Here is a 25417-nt window from a genome sequence, read left to right as displayed (position 1 = left end):
GCTTCCTGTACTTTAACTGCAAGAATTAATGTGTGTTAAGTGTAACGGCTATATGGTAACCGTTGGGGGCATTGACACTGCTCAGCTCTAACTCCTTTGTTAATCTCAAATTCCAACCTTTATAAATCTTATTACTAACCACTTTTGTCAAGTTATGTGGTTCCTTTAGGCTTCCCTGGGCCGCATTGGCCGAAAAAAATGTTTCTGGGGCTGCGCAAATGCGACAGCAAGACAGCAACACAGTAAACACCCGGGGGCAACAGAGGAAAACACTGCATCGCCCTCGACAGGGGCCACACAAAATACTTCACGGGGCCACGTGCGGCAGGTTGGACACCCCTAATCTAATGTAACTGGGGCAATGGGAGGATTAAGTGACTTGCCCAGGGTCACAAGGAGCAGCCTGGGTTTGAACCCACAACCCCAGGGTGCTGAGGCTGTAGCTTTAACCACTGCACCACTCTACAAATCAATATGTGGCAAAAGAGCCAAGTATAGGACAATCAAGCCATTGTGACATCACTGATGAGGTTGGCTCTTAGGCATTGGTGGAATGAGGCATTATGATGTCACAATACCAGCTCTGGTCTGATCAGAGCCTGAAGCTTTTCACACTAGTTATTTATTCAGTTTTTTACACTGTTCTCCTAGTAATCACAGTATCCACTCCTGACATTTTAAGCAGAATTTTAGAATATGGACGTTCAAGTCTGTACATCACATATACTGTAGATGCCATTTCTCATGTATCTGAGACCAGGATCTGCGGACATAGAGCCTGTTCTAAAACACATGAGAAATGGATGTCCATGTGCTGGTGATGTCCAGCATTTTACAAACTGAAACATCCAAATTGTGAATGGGGCAAAACAAGGGACATGGGATGTCTATGGAGCAGCATAAGAACATCCATGTTACAAAACGGTCACACAAACATCCACACAGAGAAAAGGGGTAGTATAATGGTTAGAACAGTAAGCTGAGAACCAGGGGATGCAGGTTCAAATCCCACTTTAGCTGGTTGTGATTTTAAAAAAAATAATTGTAAGCCCTCCAGTGACAGAAAAATACTTAGTGGAAGGTTCACAATTTAAAAGACAAAAAAGCCCAAAGGCTGAAGTGATATTTGGACCTGGGTCTCTTGGTTTTCAGTCCACTATACTAATTAGGCTACTCCTCAACTCTATATGGAGATTTATTAAGAAGTCAATTTTAAAAAGATTGTAGTAACATGAACATCCATTGTTCCTATAGCTGCCATACAACCCCATGTCTTTTGATAGTCTCATATTGGTTGGAGGGAGGGGGACAGCAACCACAGGGGATTTAGGAGGTGTCTTGCCTTAATACTTCCAGTGGATAGCCGCTCAAGCAGAGCACCTTTCTGCAACCTGGACATGCCAAGTATACTTCCCCCTCCGCATTTGTGGTGATAGGGAAACAGCATGGCAGCGAATACCGAAAAATCGCAAATAACTTTTCGTATGTTATTTGGGGGTTTTCTGTAAAAAAAAACCTAAAAAAGATTAAAAACTGCGAATAACCAACAAGATGGTGGCAGCCCCAGGACGGCGTCTCTAACTGCTATCTATAGAGTAGTCCATTCTGATTCCTAAAAACTCTAATGCTGCATTCAAAGTGTAAGGGGACGATCTGGACTGATTCCCCTGCACTCCGGACTTAAACCCCCACTCAACGCTCCATTCTGGACATTGCTACCGTACCTGGGAGTTCCAGACCAAATGTCGGAGGGATGTCTGGCGTTTCCTCAGGGGGAAGAGGAGCCGAGGTATCGGACTGGGATATTTCTCTCTCCCTTCCGGCTGCTGTGCCTCCACCATGCCCAGACTATCCTGCAGCTGAGTTGAGGGAGCCCAGTGAACTTTCTCTCGTGAGGGAGACCCCAATTGCAGGGGCAGAAGCAGTGGAAGTCTCGGTTGAACAACGAGATCTGGAAGGGAAGGTGGCAACCTCCAATCCAGCAAGATCATCTCCAGTGGTTACATTAGAGAGCATTTGGAATGCTCTCTTGAAGCTCAACTCTTCCGTTGACAAACCTTCCCAGGAGCTAAAATTCTTTATCTGAAAAATTTGAAGGAACTAAGCAGCAATGAACTTCAGAGGTTAAGCAGGTGAAAGAAAAAGTAGAAGATCTCCAATCTTTATCTTCAGGATTGGTTAAAGACAAAATTCTTCTTAACAGAAAAATAGAACAATTGGAAAGCTATAATCGAAGGCTTAATGCTCGCTTGTTAAATTTTCCAAAATCATTAGGAGTGACCCCCATGGAAATGTTCAAAAAATTCCTGATTGAAACTTTCAGTTATTCCGCTGACTGTATTCTACCAGTCAATCGTGTTTACTGTATTCCTCTTATAAAAAAGGACATGGGAGCAACACCGGATGAAGGTGTCCAGAACCCATCAGAAGCTGTTTTGAATCTCACAGATTTTCTTGAGACTTCATAACTGAGACCTCAGAGCGTGCCACGTTAATTGTTTCCTTTGTTTTTGAGCAGGACATGTCTGCTTTACTTAGGCAATATTTCCGAAATTTTCAAGTTCTATTCTTGGGGAAAACGTTTGGATCTACCCAGACGTTACCAGACAGATGCAAGAGCGCAGGAAATTATTTCTTGCTATGAGAGTTGAAGTGGTAAAGCTGGGTGGGAATTTTCTTTTGGCTTACCCCTGTATTTGTATAAAGTATTCGGGGACAAAATATGGTTTTTTTTTCTTCACCTGAACAACTATGTGCCTTTATAGATATGAAGAAATTGTCGACAGGGGGAGTTTAGTGTTTATAACACAATAATATAAAAGGCTGGAATTTTCTGTGAAGCCAATATCTGTGTGTTTTCTTTAGAGTGTTCTCGTCACCATTTTCTGATTCCTTTCCCTGGAAGGTTCTATTGTGGTCTAAGGAAGATCTTTCTTTTTGCTATCTATGTTTAAATATACCTAATTTTGACTTTTCTATCTGTATTTCTTTTGCAAGAGCTATCTTGTATATTATTTCTAAACTCAATAAATAAATTTTAAAAAACTGCGAATAACCTGACCTGCTCTGTATAACGCTGGGAGCATCGATTTTTCTCTGTGAAATGCCGGGAGCAGCAATTTCCACTGTGCAATGCTAGGAGAAGGGATTTCCTGTGACGTAAATTTGGTGGCGGAGTCAGGGAACGAAAACCCACAAATAATCAAAACTGCGGTTAACGAAACCGCGAATACAGAGGGGGAAGTGTACCAGGTCTAAAGAACAAATCTATCTTACCCCCCTCCTTTACTAATGTGTAGCATGGGCTTTAGCGCCGGCAGCGGTGGTAACTGCTCTGACGCTCATAGAATTCCTATGAGCGTTGGAGCAGTTACCGCCGCTGCCAGCGCTAAAACCCATGTTACGCGTTAGTACAGGAGGGGGTTAGAGGTGTAAAAATGCTTGAGTGCATGAATAAATTCATGTAAAACCGTTCTGAGCTCCCCTGGGAGAATGGTATAGAAAATTGAATACATAAATAAATAAATGTATGGATATAAACGTTCCTTCTCCTTCTAAAATTGGCGCTGGCCCCTCCTAGTCCCAACCAAAACATGCCCAGACCAAGTCCTCTTGCCATTAGAATGTACTTCAGTTTAGATGTCCAAATTGGAGAGTTGCGCGGGGACAGAAATCCCACCCATCCCCACCCGTCCCCGCCAGGATCCTCTCCGTCCCCACCCGTCCCCGCCAGGATCCTCTCCGTCCTCGCCCGTCCCCGTCAGGATCCTCTCCGTCCCCACCCGTCCCCGTCAGGATCCTCTCCGTCCCCACCCGTCCCCGTCAGGATCCTCTCCTTCCCACCCGTCCCCGCCAGGATCCTCTCCGTCCCCACCCGTCCCCGTCAGGATCCTCTCCGTCCCCACCCGTCCCCGCCAGGATCCTCTCCGTCCCCACCCGTCCCCGTCAGGATCCTCTCCGTCCCCACCCGTCCCCGTCAGGATCCTCTCCGTCCTCACCCGTCCCCGTCAGGATCCTCTCCGTCCCCACCCGTCCCCGTCAGGATCCTCTCCGTCCCCACCCGTCCCCGCCAGGATCCTCTCCGTCCCCACCCGTCCCCGCCAGGATTCTCTCCGTCCTCACCCGTCCCCGTCAGGATCCTCTCCGTCCCCACCCGTCCCCGTCAGGATCCTCTCCGTCCCCACCCGTCCCCGTCAGGATCCTCTCCGTCCCCACCCGTCCCCGCCAGGATCCTCTCCGTCCCCACCCGTCCCCGTCAGGATCCTCTCCGTCCCCACCCGTCCCCGTCAGGATCCTCTCCGTCCCCACCCGTCCCCGCCAGGATCCTCTCCGTCCCCACCCGTCCCCGTCAGGATCCTCTCCGTCCCCACCCGTCCCCGTCAGGATCCTCTCCGTCCCCACCCGTCCCCGTCAGGATCCTCTCCGTCCCCGTCAGGATCCTCTCCGTCCCCACCCATCCCCGCAAGGAATTACCTCCATCCCCGCCCGTCCCCATAAAAAGCAGCAATTACTTCTGACAGGATCATCAATTCCACAGTTTCTTTTGCTGTTTTCCTTATGGAATCTCTTTGGTGGAACCCTTTTTTTGTTTTCTGTTAAAAACTCCCTCTTTTACTAAGGCTGATGTGTCCATTATATTATATGGACGAACCCTTCTTCCAAAGCCTTCCATCCCCGTGGGAGTCCCGTTGGCTAGAGGGGGGTCCCCGTGGGAGTCCCGTGGGCCAGAGGGGGGTCGCCGTGGGAGTCCCGTGGGTTATGGGGGGATTCCCGCAGGACCCCCGCGATTCCCGCGATCCCCGTTCCCGTGCAGACCTCTAGTCCAAATCCTGGCCTTTTTAAAATTGGGATCTGGACACCCAGATAATACAGATGTCTAAATGCTGGTTATCAGACGTCCAAAATAGAAATAGTGCCTCCAAAATAAGGGCAATTAATCTCAGCTATAACTGCAGTTCACACTCACCCTTAAGCACACACATTAAAAACAAACAAACCCCAAACACAATACAGAAGCTCTAGTCTAGACTATCATTGATTCGCTGGTTCCTCTAGTTTTAAATTCTTCAAGATGCAGAACTATCCTATATTTAAACTTTCTTTTCCCACAGTAAAAGGCACCAGATCTATCGGTAAAATTGTTCATTCCTTCACCTATTTACTAACAGCAATTTGGAATGACCTACCTTCTCAAATAAGATCCTCTCTATCCCTTCAAGTTTTTTGAAAAATTCTGAAAACTACTCTGTTTCAGTGTTTTTTAGCAGGTAAGTTTCCATGAGGTCAATTCTTTCTCTGAATTACATTCATTTTAACCAAGTCGAGCCTTGTTTCTCAGGGATGACTTGGTATATAAGTCCAAGATTTAGATTAGTTTAGATCTGTACTAGAGGTCTGCACGGGAACGGGGATTGCGGGAATCCTGCGGGGCCTGTGGGACTCCCGCAGGGAACCCCCCAAGGTCTACGGGACTCCCGCGGGGATGGAACTGGGGTTCCTGAGGCCTGGAAAAATAATTAGTAGAAGATAGACAAAAGCAGAAACTGGGACCAAGATGATGAAAAAACAAAATGTCCCACCAGCTACAGCAAGAGAGATGTTCATTTTTTTTTTAAAGGTGGGGGTCTAAGCTCAAAGTGGGAGGCCCAGTTGTGCTTAGTACAAAATGAAGTACTTGCTGAGTTTGTTTTGGGGTTTCCAGTTCAGTTTTGGCACATTTTTCTTATGCAACCATTGCCCTGAAAAGTGCCTCTCTCAATTCTGCTTTAAATGACTTTGATGCTGTATTGTTGGTTTAAATAAATCTAATCTAATTATGTATTTGTGCGTTGCTCATACCTATACAGGCTCAAGGTGACTGTAAAGAGAGGTAAGAGGGGAGAGAAAGAGGAGGGAGAGAGAGGAGGTGGATAGGTAAGAGGGAGAGGAAGGGGAAAGAAAAAAAGGGGAGAGAGGAGGAAGGGAAAGGGAGAGAAGAGAGGGGAAAGGAGATTAAGTATCGAACAGTATAAACTAAGGGCCTCTTCTATTAAACTGTGCTAGCAGTTTTCTAGCACGGGATTCGCGCTGCATAGAAACATAGAATAAGATGGCAGAAGAGGGCCTGGTGGCCCAACAAGTTTTCCCACTTGAGAACCCTCCCTCCCTGGTGTACCTATCCTTTACGTATAACTCTGTAGCACCCCACCTGTTTGTCCCATCGACTTTTGAAGTCGAGCACGCTACTAGCCTCGACCACATGGCGTGGAAGTTTATTCCATTGAGCAATCACCCGTTCTGTGAAGAAGTATTTCCTGGTATCAACATGAAATCTTCCCCCCTTATGTTTTAGCGGATGCCCTCTTGTTGCCGTGGGGCCTGTAAGAAAAAATAATTCTTCCTCCACTTCAATGCGACCCGTAATGTATTTGAATGTTTCTATCATGTCCCCTCTTTTTCTGCACTCCTCGAGAGAATATAGGTGCAGTCTGGTTAGACATTCTTCATATGTGATGTCTTTAAGTCCTGAGATCATCCTAGTGGTCTTCTCCCGACGCTCATACAGTAGAGTTCCTATGAGTGTTGGGAGCAGCATGGGCCATTCAGCATAGCTCTCTGTGCTAAAAAAACTGCTAGCACAGTTTAATAGAAGAGGGGGCAAGACTTAAAAAAAAAACCCAACTATCAGAAGTAATTGCTGCTTTTTATGGGGACAGGCAACTTTTATGGGAGGACAGGTGGGAACAGAGGAGATTCCTCACCGGGTCGGGCGGGAACGGAGGGGATTCTGACGGGGACGGGCAGGATTTCTGTCCCCGTGCAACTCCCTAATCGGAACAAAGTACTTTTCGCTCCTGGTGCTTGCTTTGTCCTTGTTTTCCATGTAAATTTTTATCTGTTATTTGATGTTAACAGTCTTGCTGCCTGTGCCAGTGGGGGTCCCGATCTTGTTGACTTTGCCGGTCTTGCTGTCTGAGTTAGTGGGATCAAGGAACGGATTAATCCAGTTTCTATTATTTTCAATGGGAAAATTGTCTTGGAACTCAAACATTTTTGAACTCGACGGGGTTCTGGAACGGATTAAGTTCGGATTCCAAGGTACCACTGTAGTGAATTACCAGGAAAATATTCAGAGAAGCAGGAGAGAAAAATATTAATCAAAACAAAAAGTAAAACAGCAGCCAAAATGTAGTTCACATTTTGGAGAAAGTATACAAAACCAAAGAATGATTAATCAAATAATCACTGATCCCCGAAACTACCATCCTGTCTCATATAACCAATGAAATAGTATTCTTAACTTAATCTCCTTAGATTTAGCGTGAATAAATTTTTCAAGTTGTTCAGGCTCAAAAAGGAATGAATATCTTATCAGTTTCCCTCAAATGTAAGTAAACATTTACTAGGAAATTGCAGGAAAATGTTGCTCCCAGAGTCACCTCTCTATCTTTAAGTTGAAGGAATGTCTTCCTCCAAGCCTGCAAAACCATAGACATGTCTGGAAACATATGCCCTTGGCCACAAAACAATTCCAACTTATAAGAAAGTATGCTTTTCTCACAACCGCCGTCAATATGATTTTCTTGTACTTTTGAAGCAGACCAAACATATCCCCTTCAGTACTTTTTTTCAAATTTTAGCCTCCCCTCATTGACAGAGATCCAAAGAACTCTTCAAACTTTAAACATGCCTGGAAATTCAACTCATATTCTGCCACCTTCATTACTGAAACGGTACTCCATAGTCTGATCTAGAGGTCTGCACGGGAATGGGGATCGCTTTTTATGGGGATGGGCGGGGATGGAGGTAATTCCTTACGGGGATGGGTGGAGACGGAGTGGATCCTGACATGGACGGGTGGGGATGGAGAAGATCCTGGCGTGGACGGGTGGGGATGGAAAGGATCTTGGCGTGGACGGGTGGGGATGGGTGGGATTTCTGTCCCCGCGCAACTCTAGTCTGATCTCAAAAAGCCTCTCCATAGTCACTATGCCATGACTTTGAAAGATGACAATCATTAGACCCATTCTCAAGCAGTCCTCTGCAAGCCCTGAAGAATGCTCCAATTATTGTCCCATAGCCAACATTCTGTTCCTTGCAAAGTTAACAGAAAAAATAGTGTTCAACCAATTGATTCCTTCCATTGTACAGACATAAATGGCTTACACCCCAACCAAACTGATTTTAGACCACATCAGTCAACTGAATTTTCACATTTAGGGCTTTTAACTTCCATTAGGTGTTTTTTAGACCACAGGAAATCTGTCCTACTAGTAACCTTGGACTTATCAGCAGCTTTTGACACAATTGATCATTTGTTACTCTTATGCAGACTTCGATCATTGGAAATCAAAGAGACAGCACTAAAGTGGTTCAAGTTGCATTTTTCAGAAAGGAATATCTGGTCAGACTTCTGAGCTCTTCATTGGAACTATATTCGCAGAACTTTGGTGTTCCCCAAGGTTCCATTTTAGCAGCAATGCTATTCAACCTTTTCTTGGCCCCACTTTTGACATTGGTGCAATCCATCGGTTTTACCATTTTCACTTATGTTGATATCCAGCTACTTCACACAATTCACACTCAAAATAAGAACAATATTCAGGAAATCATCCAAAAGCTCGACTTAATCAGTGATTGGCTTACTGAGAATTTGCTGTCTCTTAATATTAGTAAATCCAAGGCTTTGCTAGTTCCATCAAGAGATAATGAATCCGTAATAGCCCCTTTCTGCATTAAGTCAACCCCTATCTAATTCGTTACATCAATCAAGCTCTTAGGGGTGATTCTCGATGATAAGCGATGCTTTAATAAGCAAGTCAATTCAGTGGTTCAAAAATGTTTTTTCAAACTCAAAATGATTTGTTCCCTTTCGTCTCTTTTGGACTACAAATCTCTTAATATTCTTATCCATTCTATGGTCATTTCCCATTTAGACTATTGTAATTCACTCTATTAGGGAATCACTCAGAAGGAAACCAGAAGGCTCAAAATCACCAGAAGGAAAACAGAACATGGCAGTAAAAATTATCTTCAAGGGAAAAAAATATGACCACGTTACTCCTCTCCTGAAAAATGCACATTGGCTGCCCATCACCCACAGAATTACATCAAACTACTTTATCTTACCACTAGTGTTTAAGCCCGATACATTAAAGGGTGCTAGAGCAGATGTCTGTCTGTCTAGGGTTTTTTTCCTGTGTCTCTCTGTCCTTGGACGCTGTCTGTCTGTCATTCTTTCTGTCTACTGTAACAACAATAAGTTCTGGCTGCAGCGGATGAGCTGGAGCTGGTTGGCCACCCACACCGGCATGCTCGCGAAAGGTCATTAAGGCCCGTCTCCCATTTTCCTTGCCCCCGAATGCCAATTCGGTGCACGCAACGGCCGCTGTCAGCACCTGTCCACTTCCCAACAACCTCCTCGCAGTCCAATGCGGCCAGCCATAGCGACGTTTCTCTGGTGAGGGGGGTGAGTAGCGGCGTGTTTCCTGCCTCCGTCAATCGGCCACTGCCACAGCTAAGCGCGCATGCGCACTCCTGCCTACCACGGACATACGGATCAGGGAACACGCAGGTAGGAGTGCGCATGCGCGCTTAGCGTTTTATTATAGTAGATTAGGCATGCTTAAAAGCCATTGTGGGACTGGCGCAAAGCACATCCCATTGTGATGCCTACTTCTTGATGCCAAATTAAAGACTTGCCCCCATGGGAAAAGAGAGTGCACTTTTTTTTAACAGAAAACATAGAAGAGAGAATGGGAATGTGAGCGGAGAGGAAGGGATTGGAGAGGACACAAAGGTTCTGGGCTGATTCAGAAAAGGGAGTTAATGAAAATCAACTCTGGGAGTGAATAAGGAATGTGATTGCTGGTCAGAAAGAAAGGTTTAGCATGGGAAACTGCAAATTCAGCATGAAGTGATAGAAAGACAGGAGGCCATGGGGAGGTCAAGGAGATGAGATGAGTTTTGTCTACTAAGGAGTGAGCTGAACACTCATAAGAAGAGGTGAAAGACCTGAAGCCAGGACGATAAACACAGGAGGAGGAGGGGGATTAATGAACCCAGCTCTGAGGAACATCAATACTAAACCGTGTGCATTGATCTTTTTTTCTGAAAAATGAAACATACAGACTTATAAATATAGTCTGCATCTGTATAACTGCTTATGTTCTTGGTACTGAACTTTTGTTTCCATTTCGAAGGACATGGAATGCATAGATTCTGGCTATTCAGATCATGAAACAGTCCGAACTTACGCATTTGGAAGGAGGTGGAGTTTGAGATGGCAGGGTTTAAAATTATAGGTGAAGCAGTAACCTTCAGTTATCCTCTGTAAGAACATAAGAATTGCCGCTGCTGGGTCAGACCAGTGGTCCAAATGAGTCCAGTCTCTCCAGTTTAGCATGAACTTGTCCAATTTTGTCTTGAAACCCTGGAGGGTGTTTTCCCCTATAACATACTTTGGAAGAGCGTTCCAGTTTTCCACCACTCTCTGGGTGAAGAAGAACTTCCTTACGTTTGTACGGAATCTATCCCCTTTCAACTTTAGAGAGTGCCCTCTCGTTCTCCCTACCTTGGAGAGGGTGAACAACCTGTCCTTATCTACTAAGTCTATTCCCTTTAGTATTTTGAATGTTTCGATCATGTCCCCTCGCAGTCTCCTCTTTTCAAGGGAGAAGAGGCCCAGCTTCTCCAATCTCTTACTGTACGGCAGCTCCTCCAGCCCCTTAACCATTTTAGTATAACTTGTATGTCCAAGTGGCTGTACTTAAATAGCAGGTGCAACTTTGTGCAGATAATTTATCTGTCTAAAGTTATACATATCCTGTATATTCACTGACAGCACTCGTATGCTAAGAACATTGTATGGATAAATGATCCATACACCATTATATGCTTACTGAAAACAGGGGCGACTCAAGGCAATCTGTTGCCTGAGGCAAGGGATGAGTTGGCACCCCTCCCCCCGAGCATCCAAAATAGGGGTGAGGCAAAGACTGCCCCAATTATTAGGCAAGCAGCAGCTTCTTAGAGGGTATTAGCTTCAGTAAAACAGTAAATGACAGCAGAGCCTCGCACACCACTCCTTTTAGGCCCAGGTCACCCGTGTTTAAAGCAAAACAATAGATCCTGCCAGACAAACTCAAAGTCGCCACACATACTGTAATTAACCAGCTTTTCAGCAAACACACAATGAAGATAGATGATGCTCGAAGAACAAGGAGCATAATGAGAAAGAAAGCAAAAGAAAAGCTCAGTTTAACACACTATATTAAATTAGTTATATGAGAGCTGATATTCTACCTCCCCACAACATGCAGATCAGAACTAGAACATTTCTCCATGGAAGTCACCATAAGAAAAAAAAAAATCCTGATCTTCATGTTATCTGAGCAATAGCAACGCAAAGCTCTCCACTACCAGTCACATTGTGACATACAAAACCTAAAAAGGGGCTCCATATTTTGTACTGAATACAGTACAAAGACGTCTGCAATTAATATTTCCCAAAAACTAACATATTTCAATTAATAAATTCCAAATAAAACACTTTATTCTACCCTAATATTGTGCAAAATATAGATAGCAGATATAAATTTGAAAAAACAGAGAAATAGCAATCATCACTTTACAAATTAACAAACAGAAATAAAACAAATAATGGGAAATAAAAAATTACCATTTTATTGGACTAATTGGACACTAGGAAACAAGATAGAAAGAAGATTGACTCATTTGAGCTTTGGTGCTGGAGAAGGATTTTATCTGTGCCAAGGACCGCCAGAAGAACTAACAAATCGATTCTGAAAGAGATCAAACCAGCTATGTCACTCAAAGCCCAAATGATGAAGATACAACTGTCTTATTTTGGTCATACCGTCAGAAGAGAAAGATCATTGGAGAAGGACATTATGTTTGGAAAGACTGAAGGGACCAGGCGAAGAGGGTGACCTGCAATCAGATGACTGGACACATTGAAAACAACCATAGGGATGACGCTGGAGGACCTTACCGGACTAGCACAAAACTGATCTCTTTTTAGATCTGTAATTCTTCAAGTCGCTAGGACTCGAGCATGAATCGATGGCACCTAACAAAGTGTATGCAAGATTGATTTAACATACTTTAATGTATGAATTACTCCTAGGATAAAAACTTATACCAAACCCCCCCCCAAAAAAAACAAAACTTGTACTGTAAGTATGGAATATTTAACTATATATTCAAGTTTCAAGTTTATTAGTATTTTGATATACCGACCATCACATGTATCTGGTCAGTTTACAATATTAAGAAGATACAAAATTTTTTTAAAATAAAAGTTGAATCTAAATATATATAAAAAGTAAAAATAAAATCTTTATGAAAATAGGGGGGAGGAGGTCAGGACAAAGACTTGATTACGAAGGATATGAAACAAAAGGGAAGAGAGGGAAGGGGAAGATTTATAAGTTACATTGTGTAAATAAAAAATAAAATGTATGCTAACTATATATTGACTATATATTATTTAACCAATTCTGAGCTCTTTGGGAAGGATGGTATAGAAAATTAATTAAATAAATAAATAATGAATCCATTTTTCAATTAGCTTTAAGAGGCCACGTCCTCCTTCTTCAGGTCAGTACAGTATACTGCTGTTAAGGTATCCTGTCCTGACCTGAGGAAGGGGGTTTAGGCCAATAAAAAGATTGCCTTATTTCCATTTCCTATTTATAAACTTTTACTAACACAGTTACATTCTACTGTACTTTATTCTCAAGCAACAAAAAATTCATCTTCTCTTCACTCTCTTCTTTTCATACAGCATCCTCCTCTCTCTGCCCCTTCCATCCACTCTTTGCCCTCTCTCTTCCATATGGCATCTTCCCTCTTTCTATGCCTCTTACATAAACTGTCTATCCTGTGCCCCTTCTTTCCTTTGTACATGATTCATTTCAGCTTCACCCCATCTCCATTTTTCTTTCTCTGTCTCCTCCCCTCCCCTATACTCTGGCATCACTCTCTTCTCCTTTCTTTCCTTCCTTCCCATTCCATCTCATGGTCTGGCATCCCTGTCTCCTTCCCTCCCCCCCCCCAAATAACCTGGCATCTCTCTCCTCTCCTTCTCTTCCATATCTCCCAGATGTAGCATCTTCTCTCCTTCCTTTCCATTGGTCTGGCATCTCTGTCTCTTTCCATTCCCTCCCCCCATGCCCTGGCATCTCTCCCTTCCCCTACATGGTCTGGTATCTCCTTTCTTTCTTTCCTTCCTTCCTTCCCTCCTTCTCTTCCCCATTTTCCGGCATCTTTCTTTCCTGGTCTTCCTTCTCCTTCCCTTCCTCCCTCTCTCTCCCTAATTGGGTGCAGAATTTCTCTTCTCCTCCTTTATCCTTCCCTCTCTCTCTCTCTCTTTGTCACCCCCTTTCTGTCAGGAGTGCAGCCTTTACAACTCATGGCTTTTGGAAAAGTGGAAGTGGATGTAAGGAAGAAGTAGGGAATTACAGGCCTGTAAGTCTGACTTCTGTGGTAAGCAAATTAATGGAAACACTTTTAAAACAAAGAATGGTCAAGTTTCTGGAATCCTGTGGATTACAGGACTGGAGGCAACATGGATTCACTAGAGGTAGGTCTTGTCAGACAAATCAGATCAATTTCTTTGACTGGGTGACCAGAGAATTGGATAAAGGATGTGCACTAGATGTGGTGTATTTAGATTTCAGCAAAACCTTTGACAGTGTTCCAAACAGACGTCTAATAAATAAACTGAGTGCCCTCGGGATGGGTCCCAAAGGGGTTGGGCTGGGTCAAGAACTGGTTGAGTGGAAGGCGACAGAGGGTAGTGATTAATGGAGATCGCTCTGAGGAAAGGGATGTTACCAGTGGTGTGCCTCAAGGTTCTGTCCTTGCGCCTGTTCTTTTTAACATTTAAAAAAACTATATTGCTGAAGGGTTGTCGGGTAAGATTGGCCTCTTTGCAGATGATACGAAAATCTGCAATAGAGTAGACATGCCGGATGGTGTGAATAACATGAAGAAAGACCTGGTGAAGCTTGAAGAATGGTCTGAAATTTGGCAGCTAAAATGTAATGCTAAGAAATGCAAGGTCATGCATTTGGGCTGCAAAAACCTGAGGGAACGGTACAGATTAGGGAGTGAAGAGCTTATGTGCACGACAGAAGAGCGAGACTTGGGTGTGATTGTATGTGATGATTTTAAGGTGGCCAAACAGGTTTAAAAGGTGACGGCGAAAGCTAGAAGGATGCTAGGTTGCATAGGGAGAGGTATGGCCAGTAGGAAAAAGGAGGTATTGATGCCTCTGTATAAGACTCTGGTGAGAACTCATTTAGAATATTATGTACAATTCTGGAGGCCGCACCTTCAAAAAGATATAAAAAGGATGGAGTCGGTCCAGAGGAAGGCTACTACAATGGTATCTGGTCTTCATTATAAGACATATGGGGACAGACTTATAGATCTCAATCTATATACTTTGGAGGAAAGGCGTGAGAGGGGACATATGATAGAGACGTTTAAATACCTATGTAATGTAAATGCGCATGAGTCGAGTCTCTTTAATTTGAAAGGAATCTCTGCAATGAGAGGGCATAGGATAAAGTTAAGAAGTGATAGGCTCAGGAGTAATCTAAGAAAATACTTTTTTACAGAAAGGGTGGTAGATGCATGGAACAATCTCCCAGAAGAGGTGGTGGAGATAGAGACTATGTCTGAATTCAAAAGAGCCTGGGAAAGGCATGTGGGATCTCTTGGAGAGAGAAAGAGATAATGGGTACTGCGAATGGACAGACTAGATGGGCCATTTGGCCTTTATCTACCATCATGTTTCTATGTTTTTATGTTTCTATGCTTCTATGTTTTGCTGGGTTTGCGCTTTCCTCTCTGCCAGGTAGGACCTGATGCTGGTAGAGCAGTGAATTGTGAACAAATTGTGAACACTGCCACTGCTGGAAAAAGATCACGATGCTGGCCCTTGGAGCACCCCCTTAAGGGCTGCTCCTAGGGTGGACCGTTCCCTCCCTTGCCCACCCCTTGGCATGTTGAGGAAGCGGCATCTTGCTGCTGGCCAACCTACCTACTGATCAGCTCTCTCCGCCACTCCCCTTCCCGGCATCTAATCTTTTCATCCTCTCTCCCCCGATCAAGAGTGCCACCTGAGGCCGCCGCCTCAGTTGGCCTCATTATAGGTCTGCCCCTGTGTGAAAATGTACCTTGTGAATCCTTTTCTTACCGTATGTCTCTCAGAAGCAGGAGCTTCTCTGGTCGATCAAGTATTGCAAGCAACGGCCTCACCAAATCCTCTACTCCTCCATCTTGAACATACTGCAAAAATAAGAGAGCATCCAATGAAGAGAGGCAACGAGTAGACATATCTAATATAGTACAACAAGGAGTCCATTCTCCTGTTAACCAGTTCATCTGCTCTTCTAGGCCAGTACACAAATACAACTCCCAGACACAGCCCCGAGTCGGAAACAAGGACAAACTCCTTACAGGTTTAGAAAGATGTCCGGACACCTGTACAGTCCTCTAAAAAGAGGACCTGTCCAGGTAAATCTGGGTGTCTGGTAATCCTATCTCTAACTCTAGTTTGGTTTGTATTTTTAAAATGTTCAGCCCCCCCTACAGCTCTTGCATTCACCAACTCATGTTTCTGCATCGCCACTAAATCCAAGATGGCAGCTGTTTTCTTTTACAAGAGTAATCATTCTTGATGATCACACTCTGACTTCCTGAGTTCCGAAAATAGCTCTGGATTAATCACATTTCATGCTGGCATCAATCTTGCTTGTTTTTCTTCACATTCTGCTGAAAACCTCCCCAAAACAACTTCTAGTGCTGTCCGTGAAGCAAAGGTTGTTCAAGTTCAGCTTAGTGAAAAGCTCCTTCTTTAGCACTCCTTTGGGCCAGCCCTATGGTTTGACAGTAATCCAGAAAACCTGGTTTATATGCCCTCTCCTGGTCCTGGTAAGAATATCTGAATCATGAGAGAAAAGCTTAGCAGTCTTCAACCAACTACCTCCTCTTTCACCCTTGCCCATCATCAAAGATGGTGCAGCAGAAAAGAAGAGACCTCATAGAAGGTGCCACAGAAATTGTGAACTCCTCTCTTTCTAATGGACAACTACCAACAACATTAAAAAGGGAAGTGGTGCAACCTTTGCTAATGAAGAACAACCTTGAATGTTACCGGCCAGTATCTAACATCCCATTTCTAGGAAAACTTATAGAACGAAGAGTTTGTATTCAAATTAACAACTGGCTAGAAGAGAGGAAATTGGCTAGATCCCTGGATTCGGACCTGGTTATGGAACAGAAATAGTTCATATATCTCTACTAGATGATCTTCACAGATACTTGGGCAGGGGATTTACCTCAGTGTTAGTACTGCTGGATTTCTCAGCAGCTTTTGGCATCGCGGATCATGATATCACACTAGCACGACTGGCAGAGACAGGTATCAATGGTACAGTGCTTGGTTCAGACCTTCTATCGCAGGGATGTCCAACCTCAGCTCTCACCAGGTTGGGTTTTCAGGATTTCCCAAATGAATATGCATGAGATCTATTTGCATACAGTGGGTTTAATTTGTGTTTATCATTTTTGGTCAGTTATCACCAGTGGAGTAGCAAGGGTGAGAGGTGGCCCATCTCTCCTGCCCTCTTCTCCACCCCATCCCCTTCTGCTGTGCGCACACACACCCCTTTTTGGCGCTGGCATCTCTTTAAAGTTCCCGGCGCAAGCAGCAACCCAAACCTGTTGCTCGTGCTAGTGTTGTCTCTTTCTCTGGGAAAGTTATACAGGCACGTGGGAAGGGAGCGTGTGTACATGTGGCAGTGTGGGGGGGGAGGGAGGGGTGGCAGGGAAGGAGTAGAGGTGTATGGAAAGGAGGATGGGTGCCCTCACCAAGATGGTGCCCAGGGCGGACTGCCCTCTGCCCCCTCCCTGACTACGCCACTAAAAATAAGCCCTAGCATGATTTTTAAAGATGTTCCTACTTTAAGCCTTTCCCTAAAAATAAGCCCTAGTTAAGATCAACCCCTGAAGCTCCCCACAAATGTCCCTGACACTCCCAGAGTCCATCCCTGACACTAGTGCTGCCCGATGATTTGCCAAAAAAATTGGACTCATCTATTCAGCAACCCCCACCCCTGTTGCTTTAGGAGACCTCGGAGCAGAAGTATGTCAGTCTTACGGTGGGAGGGTCGATGGGGTTCTGCTGCACAGGGGGATGGGTGAGAGGGGAGGAATGATGCTGTACATGGGAGGGGGGAGGGGGAGAAACGAAAGAGGAAGAATTGGGGTAGAGGAGAGGAAGGGAGAGATGATTGTTGTACATGAAAAAAATAAAACATCCCCGAAAATAAGCCCTGAGTTTTTCAGACCCCCAAATTAATATAAGACACTGTCTTATTTTTGGGAAAACACGGTACGTATTTGACATTTCTGTTCTGTGTTTTTGACCAAGGTATTCTGTGGTTTTAACGCCAAATTAGAATGGGCTTCTTTTCTGTGATTTTATGGCAAGGGGATTGTATCAGTGTAACAGAAATTAATCTACACATCAGTGCTGTAACAATAGGCGAAAGCAGTTTTCTGACAGCTTTTCCCCTTTTCGTCTATTTGGCGACTGCAACGTGTCATTTGACGTGCGGTCAGCTGATCAGTACGTTGGGAGATTTAAATTGTTCTGTTAAACCCCGCCGCCATCTTTGTAAGAGTAAAGGTGGTCTGCAAAGCTGGTGGGTGAAATAAGTTGGTATGCATGCTACCATTCAGATGGGGAGTTTTGGGGTTGGTAGTTTAAGTTTAGATGATATTCTCTAAATAGGAACATTCTGTTGTAGAGATCTTGCCTTGAGAAAGCTCTGGCGAAACATGTCGGCGGCCTGAATGATCCCGATGTTTGAGACCACAATTATTAAGCTAAGTATTTTACCGATAAGCTAAATATGCTATAAATGGTTGAAAATAGTTTTGCACGCTTAAAAAGTAAAAATATTTAAACTAATTATTCACAAACAAAAATGTTTATAAAAATCTAAATGGAAGCTGTGAAAAACGTGCACGCTAAGCTTAGGGCTGTGAACTGGGTGAGCTTGGAGTGGTGTTCTGAGGTTCTATGATATAAAATTGATCCGCTTGAAAGTTAGTAGTCACTAATGGTGGTATACTGAAGATAGTCTGCAAGGTATTCTGTTAGCATGAATTTTTTATGTAGCATTCTGTAGTAATTTGACTTTTTCAGTTTTCCCGATAGCGGCCGGGATGTTTGCAAGGATAGATAGGTTTTGTTGATCCTTGTTCTGTATTTGTGATTTATAAAATGACAGTTATACAGAATATTGTTCCTTTTTATACTTTAATAACATGATTTAAATATAAAAATCATAACCGTTTGAGGCTTGTGCGGATGGGATCGGACTGAGCTCGTGCGGACAAAGTTCGCAGGGAAGGGGCCAGAGTTCATGGGGATGGAGACAGACTTTGTCCCCCATGTCATTCTCTAGTGATCATATCATATCATACCATTTTTGCAAAACCTTTACTTCCCACCAGTACAACAAAGGGCTAAATTTAAAACTCTGTGTCTGATCTTCAGGGCCTTTACAGAAAATGGCCCAGAGTACTAGAAGGACAGGATCTCCTTCTACACACTTACAAGGTCACAAAGATCCTCTTGAGGAGTATCCTTAACCACACTCTACAAAGAACATCACATGATGTGATACCCATCAGTAAGCCTTCTCTGGTATAGCCCCCACACTCTGGAATGCGCTCCCTGAAAGGCTTTGCTTAATCCAAGACTATCTCTACTTCAGGAAGGAAGTGAAAGCTTGGCTCTTCACCCAGCCTTTAATGAAAGAACTAACTAACTTGCTAGTCACACATGCAAGGAGTGAAATTTGGCTGCACATACTATAGCAGGACATGTTAATATCCACTCCTACCCTAGCTGAGATTCTAGTCATGTGCCTTTCTGACTTTGCGTATGTCTTTCTTTAAATTAGTCCCCTTATTTTCTAACTCCTGTTACTCTAACTTATCAGTCTATATTAGTGTCCCGCAAACTTTTTTTGCTCCGGCATGCTAACGGAACAAATGTTTTTCTGTGGCGCATCCCCAACCCTGCCCTGCCCTGCCACACCCCGCCCCACATGAACCTTGTCTTGACTTTAGCTGGATATTGCACCATGAAGCAAATACCTTTGTTCCGCAGCTCAGAACAGTATGGTTCCAGAGCTCTCCTTTTCACGGCAACTTCTGCAGAGTAGTCATTAAATATTAGTAACAGGGTGCCGTTGTATTCCAATCATCCCCTTTTCCTGTACAGGGCCATTATGTGCTCTTTATCTGCAAAGCTGAGAATACGGGCCACCACAAGTCCTTTTTGGGGCCTACTCGGTGGATCCTTTCCCTCTGCATGCACATGCTTGGTGGCTGAAGATCCACCATCTCCAGTATCCAGGATTCCATGACGGATTTCAACTCGGAGTCCTTTATGGTTTCTGACAGCCCCAATCAAATATTATTGTGTCTGCTCCTATTCTCTTGGTCCTCCAAGTGGGAGTGCAGCACCTGACATCGGGCTTCCAGTTTTCAGATCTGCACTTCCATTGCATTCGACCTATCTTCTGTATGTGAGAGCCACTGTTCCTCTTGGGTGAGGTGACTTCCCTGATGTTCTAACCCTTGTTTAATGTCTTCCACTGTTGTTTGCAGTTTTGAAAAATGATCATCTATCACCGCTGAGAGGTTCTTGTGAGTTCTTTAACAGCCTCGTCTTGCAAGGTAACTATTGGAGTTGGAGGTGGTGCCGATGCCATCTTAATAGGGTCCTCTCTGCGCTTCTTTCTACTTGGCCTCAGAGTTTTTATTGAAGACCGGAGCCAGAGAACCCTTCACCTCTCCAGAGATAAAGTTGCTGACCATTCTATATCGTAAAGAATGGTCTTGTACTGTTTAGCTAGAAAAAAAAATAATGAATAAGGTGATATTTAGTCAGAGGGAGTCAGGAGCCGAGGTAAAAAGTCACCGCTCAGCCTTGCGTCATCACGTGACCCCCAAAAACCAATTAAACCTCGTCAAAACAAAAAATTGTGCAACACTAGGGATCAGCACCTAGGTCCATGGTACCTAGAATTGCCTAGTGATGTTGAAGCCCAGAAGTGGGCATATTTAGAGGCTGCGCCGGACTTTGAAGACACTAGGTCATACTAGCAGTGCTTCTGCAAGGACAATATCTATATAGGCTCAAGGCAACTTACAGCGAAAAAAGAAAAAACTTTAGAAAACGTAAGGAACAAGGAGCGTAAGAGAGGGATTTAGCGGGAGATTGTAAAAGGACAATATCTAGACATTACAATTTGAAAATTCTTAATAATAGGGAACCATTACTAAGAAGGGGAGTTTTACTTAGGCCAAAGATTTTTGATCCATTTCTGGTGCTTAGGATCCTTGCTGATTCTGAAAGCAGTGCCTGGCCGTAATTGATACACAGCAGGCGCTGCTTACAGAATCAGCCCCTCAATGTCTATTAAATATGTGGCATTGAGGATTCATGCACTGATGGCCTAAATTAATAAGAAAATGGCACTGTCGGCCATCTTAGAACTGTGGTAAAAAGAGGCTTCAGCGTACGGGAAGCCCTCATATTAAAAACAGCGCTAGCCTCTTTTTAGCGCAGCTTTGTAAAAGGACACCTAAATTTGTTAACCTGGTGAGCTAGGTTACGACAAAATTTGGAGGGGGGGGAGGGAAGTATAGGAGGACACTCATTTGCCAATGAAATGTAGCATGGAATGTTGCTACGCTCTGGAATTTTGGGATCTTTTAACTTTTAGGGCTTCTGCCAGGTACTTGTGGCATGGATTGGTCACTGTGGAAACTAAATACAGGGCTAGATGGACCATTGGTCTGTCCCAGTATGGCTATTAGGTTCTTATGTAACATAATTCCTGCATGTACTTCTTTTGAATGATGTTAAATGAGGCCGTCCCTTTGAAGAGGTGATTCTGACAGAGACAAATTTATTTGCTCTAATCATTATAGTGAGGGAACAGTCTATCACAGAACTTTCCAAATTGTGGGTCGAGACCCAATATGCGAACACAAAAGCTGTCTTTAGAAACAAATTGGGTGAGCTGTCCATAGGTGCATCATTATTCTATACCTTCAGGGGTTCACAACCTCAAAAAGATTAGGAAGCTCTAGAGTTACATCTGTGAACCTATGGGCCTCTGTTATATTAGTGACACGGAAGCGCCAAAGAGTTTCTGTCAAAAATTGTTCCAATAAAATTTGATTCCACTCATGTAAAACAAATAACCTTAAAACCATTCTAATGAAAAAAGTGGTATCTAAGTCAGTTTTATGTGAGACTTAATAAGAATCATAATTAGTACAATTATCATTTTTTGATGCTATAGTACCACCTAGTGTTGAATTAGAATTTATACAACTTTTTTTTTTTAACATGTTTATTGAAATTGAAACTTTTAGACCAGCACTTGCCAAACCTGTCTAGGGACCCCAAATGCAGGCAACGCATCAAATCTAGTTCATGAATACGCATGATGGGTGACAGAAGGAGGGTTCCTGAGGACATATTTGGGAACCAGCTCTCTAGACAAAGGGCTCTCATACCTGCCCTAGGGGGATCCCCGGTAAGTCAGGTTTTAAGGATATCCATAACAGAAACATGATGGCATGGTGGACAAATGGCCCATCCATTCTGCCTATCCACAGTAACCATTATCTCTTCCTCCCTCTAAGAGATCCCATGTGCCAATCCCATGCTTTCTTCAGACAAAGTCTCTGTCTCCACCAATTCTTTTGGGAGACTGTTCTATGCATCTACCACCCTTTCTGTAAAAAAGTATTTCCTTAGATTACTCCTGGGCCTATCACCTCTTAACTTTATCTTATGCCCTCTCATTTCAGGGCTTTCTTTCTAATAAAAGAGACTTGACTCATACACATTCACGCCATGTAAGTATTTAAACCTCTCTATCATTTCTCCTCCAAAGTATACATATTGAGATCTTTATGTCTGTCCCCATACGCCTTATAACGAAGACCACGCACCATTTTAATAGCCTTCCTCTGGACCGGCCCCATCCTTTTTATATCTTTTTGAAGATGCAGCCTCCATAATTGTATATAATATTCTAAATGAAGTCTCACCAAAGTCTTATACAAGGGCATCAACACCTCCTTTTTCCTACTGGCCATAGCTCTCCCTATGCAACCTAGCGTCGTTCTAGCTTTCGCTGTCACCTTTTCAACCTGTTTGGCCACCTTAAGATCATCACATACAATCACACCCAAGTCCCGCTCTTCTGTCATACACATAAATTTTTCACCCCGCCTAAACTGTATTGTTCTTTTGGGCTTTTGCAGCCCAAATTCATGACTTTGCATTTCTTAGCATTAAATTTTAGCTGCCAAATTTCAGACCATTCTTCAAGCTTCGCTAGGTCTTTCTTCATGTTATTCACACCATCCTGAGTGTCTACTCTATTGCAGATTTTTGTTTCATCCACAAAGAGGCAAATCTTACCTTACAGCCCTTCAGCAATCTATATATATAAAATCGGAGGTATGTGTGTATGTATGTGTGTGTGTATGTGCTGCGATCACGCAAAAACGGCTTGACCGATTTGAACGAAACTTGGTATGCAGATCCCTCACTACCTGGGGGTCTCGCGGCCCACCTGCACACGTGGGCGGAGCTACAAACAGAAAATCAGATTTCACCCATTCATGTCAATGGAAAAATGTAAAGAGCTGCCATTCTCACTGTAATTCAAAAACGGCTTGACCGATTTGAACGAAACTTGGTATGCAGATCCCTCACTACCTGGGGTGATATGTTCTGGGGGTCTCGTGGCCCACCTGCACACGTGGGCGGAGCTACAAACAGAAAATCAGATTTCACCCATTCATGTCAATGGAAAAAATGTAAAAAGCTGCCATTCTCACAGTAATTCAAAAACGGCTTGACCGATTTGAACGAAACTTGGTATGCAGATCCCTCACTACCTGGGGTGATATGTTCCGGGGGTCTCGCGGCCCACAACTCTATGTTGCTTGCTCATGGGTGGGTTCACCCAAGAATTTATATGTTCTTGCTCCTGGAGGTGAAACGAAAAATGTTGTTTATAATCAAGTTTTGCGTTAGTTGTATTGTATTCATTTTGTCAAATATTTCACATTATAATTTGAATATATGTGTGTGTGTGTATGTATGTATGTTCCAGCATAACTCTTCAATGCATGGACAGATTTCAACCAAACTTGACATACACATTACTTACTATCTGAGGACAAACACTGTGGGGGTGGGAAGGGGGGGTATGTAAAAATGATTGAAAATGACAGATTTTAGTATCTACCCCATAGTGTTTTCGGGCTCACAGATGAATACTCAGCATAACTCTGAAACGCATGGAGAGATTTCAACCAAACTTGGTATACATATGACTTACTATCTGGGGAAAAATATTGTGCAGGTGGGACGGGGTAAAATACTGTGGGGGTGGGAAGGGGGTGATATGTTAAAATTATCAAAAGCGACAGATATTAATGTCCAACCCATAGTTTTCGGGCTCGCAGAGATGAATACCGACACTCCCGATGCTGTTTAAGTCTAAGTTCAGCCCCATAGAGAGGGACATTCCTTTGGGACATGTGGAGGGTAGGGGGTTGGGACATGGGGGTGGGGCATATGGGACATGTGGGGGGGGGGGGTAACGTGGGGGGTGGGACATGTGGGACATAGGGGGGTGGGACATGTAGGGGGTTGGACATTTTGAGATAAATAAATATCCGGGCAACGCCGGGTAATCAGCTAGTATCGCTTATAAAAAGAACAGGTCCTAGAACAGAACCTTGAGGCACACCATTGGTAACATCCCTTTTCTCAGAGCAATCTCCACTGACCACTACCCTTTGTCGTCTTCCACTCAATCAGTTCTTGACCCAGCCCATCACTTGGGGGCCTATCCCGAGGGCACTCATTTTATTTATTACATGTCTGTGTGGAAAATTTTGCTAAAATCTAAATACACAAGATCTAGTGCAGTCCCTCTACCTAATTCTCTGGTCAGCCAAAAAAATTGATCAGATTTGTCTGACAAGACTTATCTCTAGTGAATCCATGTTGCCCCTGATCTTCTGAGGTCCTGCTCTCAGCACTTCAGTCATGAACACAGAACAGAAATATTTGTTAATAAGTTCAGCCTTTTTTTAAATCAGCTTCTACATATTCCTCCCCTTCACTTTTAAGTCTCACAATGCCGCTTTTGCACTTCTTCCTATCACTGATATATTTAAAAATGTCTTGACTTTCCGTTTTACAATGTCTGTTATTTTTTTCTTCCATTTATATTTTGTTTTCCTGACTACTTGACCAGCCTCTCTTAACTTTTCCAGATATTTTTCCTATCTTATTCTTTCTGTGAACTTTTGTAGTTTACGAAAGCTAACCTTTTATTCCTTACCTTCTCAGTTACTACTTTTGAGAACTAAAGCAGCCTTCTTTTCCTCTTTTAGTTACTTGCTTCACATAAAGGTTTGTCACTCTTACAAAAACTCCTTTCAGTTTTGCCCACTATATTTCTACTCCCTCCAGACATTTCCATCCAGACAATAACTCTTTGACGTAATCCCCTATCTCAACAAAGTTAGTTTTTAAAGTCTAGAACATTTACTTTTGAATGATCCCTCTCTATACCAATCTTAATATTAAACCATACCATGCAGAGATCACTAGATGGCAGATGATCACCCACTGTACCATCAGAAACACTTTCCCCGTTTGTAAGTACTAAGTCCAGTATGACCCCATCCTGCGTAGGTTCCATTACCAACTGCTGGAACAGTTAGAAACATAGAAACATAGAAAGATGACGGCAGATAAGGGCCATATAGCCCATCAAGTCTGCCCACACTATTTACCCACCCTCTTAAGTCTTCTGACCCCTTAAGTATAATTGTAATTATACTGTCACTCTACTGACCCGCTCATTCAAGTCCTAGTGACCCTATCTCCTTGTAGAGAATCCAGGATCTCTCTACTTCTAGAAGACCCTGTAATAGGAATACCCCAATCAACATCCCCTTTTTTTAGATATATTCTGAATGTCTACTATTAAATCTCTGTCCACTTCTTCCATCTGTGAAGGAGGCCTGTATATCACACCAATGTAAATATATTCACCATTCCCTCTTTCCAAATTGATCCACAGTGCCTCTTCCTTGCCTTGCAGATCCCGCAATTGTGTGGCTTTAATATGATCTTTAACATATAATGCTACTCCTCCTTTTCTTCCTACCCTGTCTTTCATGAACAGATTATAGCCCAGTATAACTACATCCCAGGAGAAGTATGACCAGTAGGAAAAAGGAGGTATTGATGCCCTTGTATAAGACTCTG

At 43.5% G+C, this 25417-nt stretch overlaps 1 protein-coding gene across 1 annotated transcript in view; it reads right to left on the bottom strand.

Moving 5' to 3' along the window:
- PDZD7 (PDZ domain containing 7) overlaps positions 1 to 25417 on the bottom strand; it is a 127534-nt gene that overhangs the window by 48278 nt on the left and 53839 nt on the right. The window contains exon 12 of the mRNA XM_033942445.1: positions 15209 to 15300. Coding sequence (XP_033798336.1) covers positions 15209 to 15300 — 92 coding nt within the window. The remainder of the gene's footprint in view (positions 1 to 15208; positions 15301 to 25417) is intronic.

The sequence above is a fragment of the Geotrypetes seraphini genome, chromosome 4 (genome assembly GCF_902459505.1).
Source record: "Geotrypetes seraphini chromosome 4, aGeoSer1.1, whole genome shotgun sequence".
Classification (NCBI taxonomy): Eukaryota; Metazoa; Chordata; class Amphibia; order Gymnophiona; family Dermophiidae; genus Geotrypetes; species Geotrypetes seraphini.
Note: the sequence above shows the minus strand (reverse complement) of the source record. Positions and strands in the feature narration are given on the sequence as shown.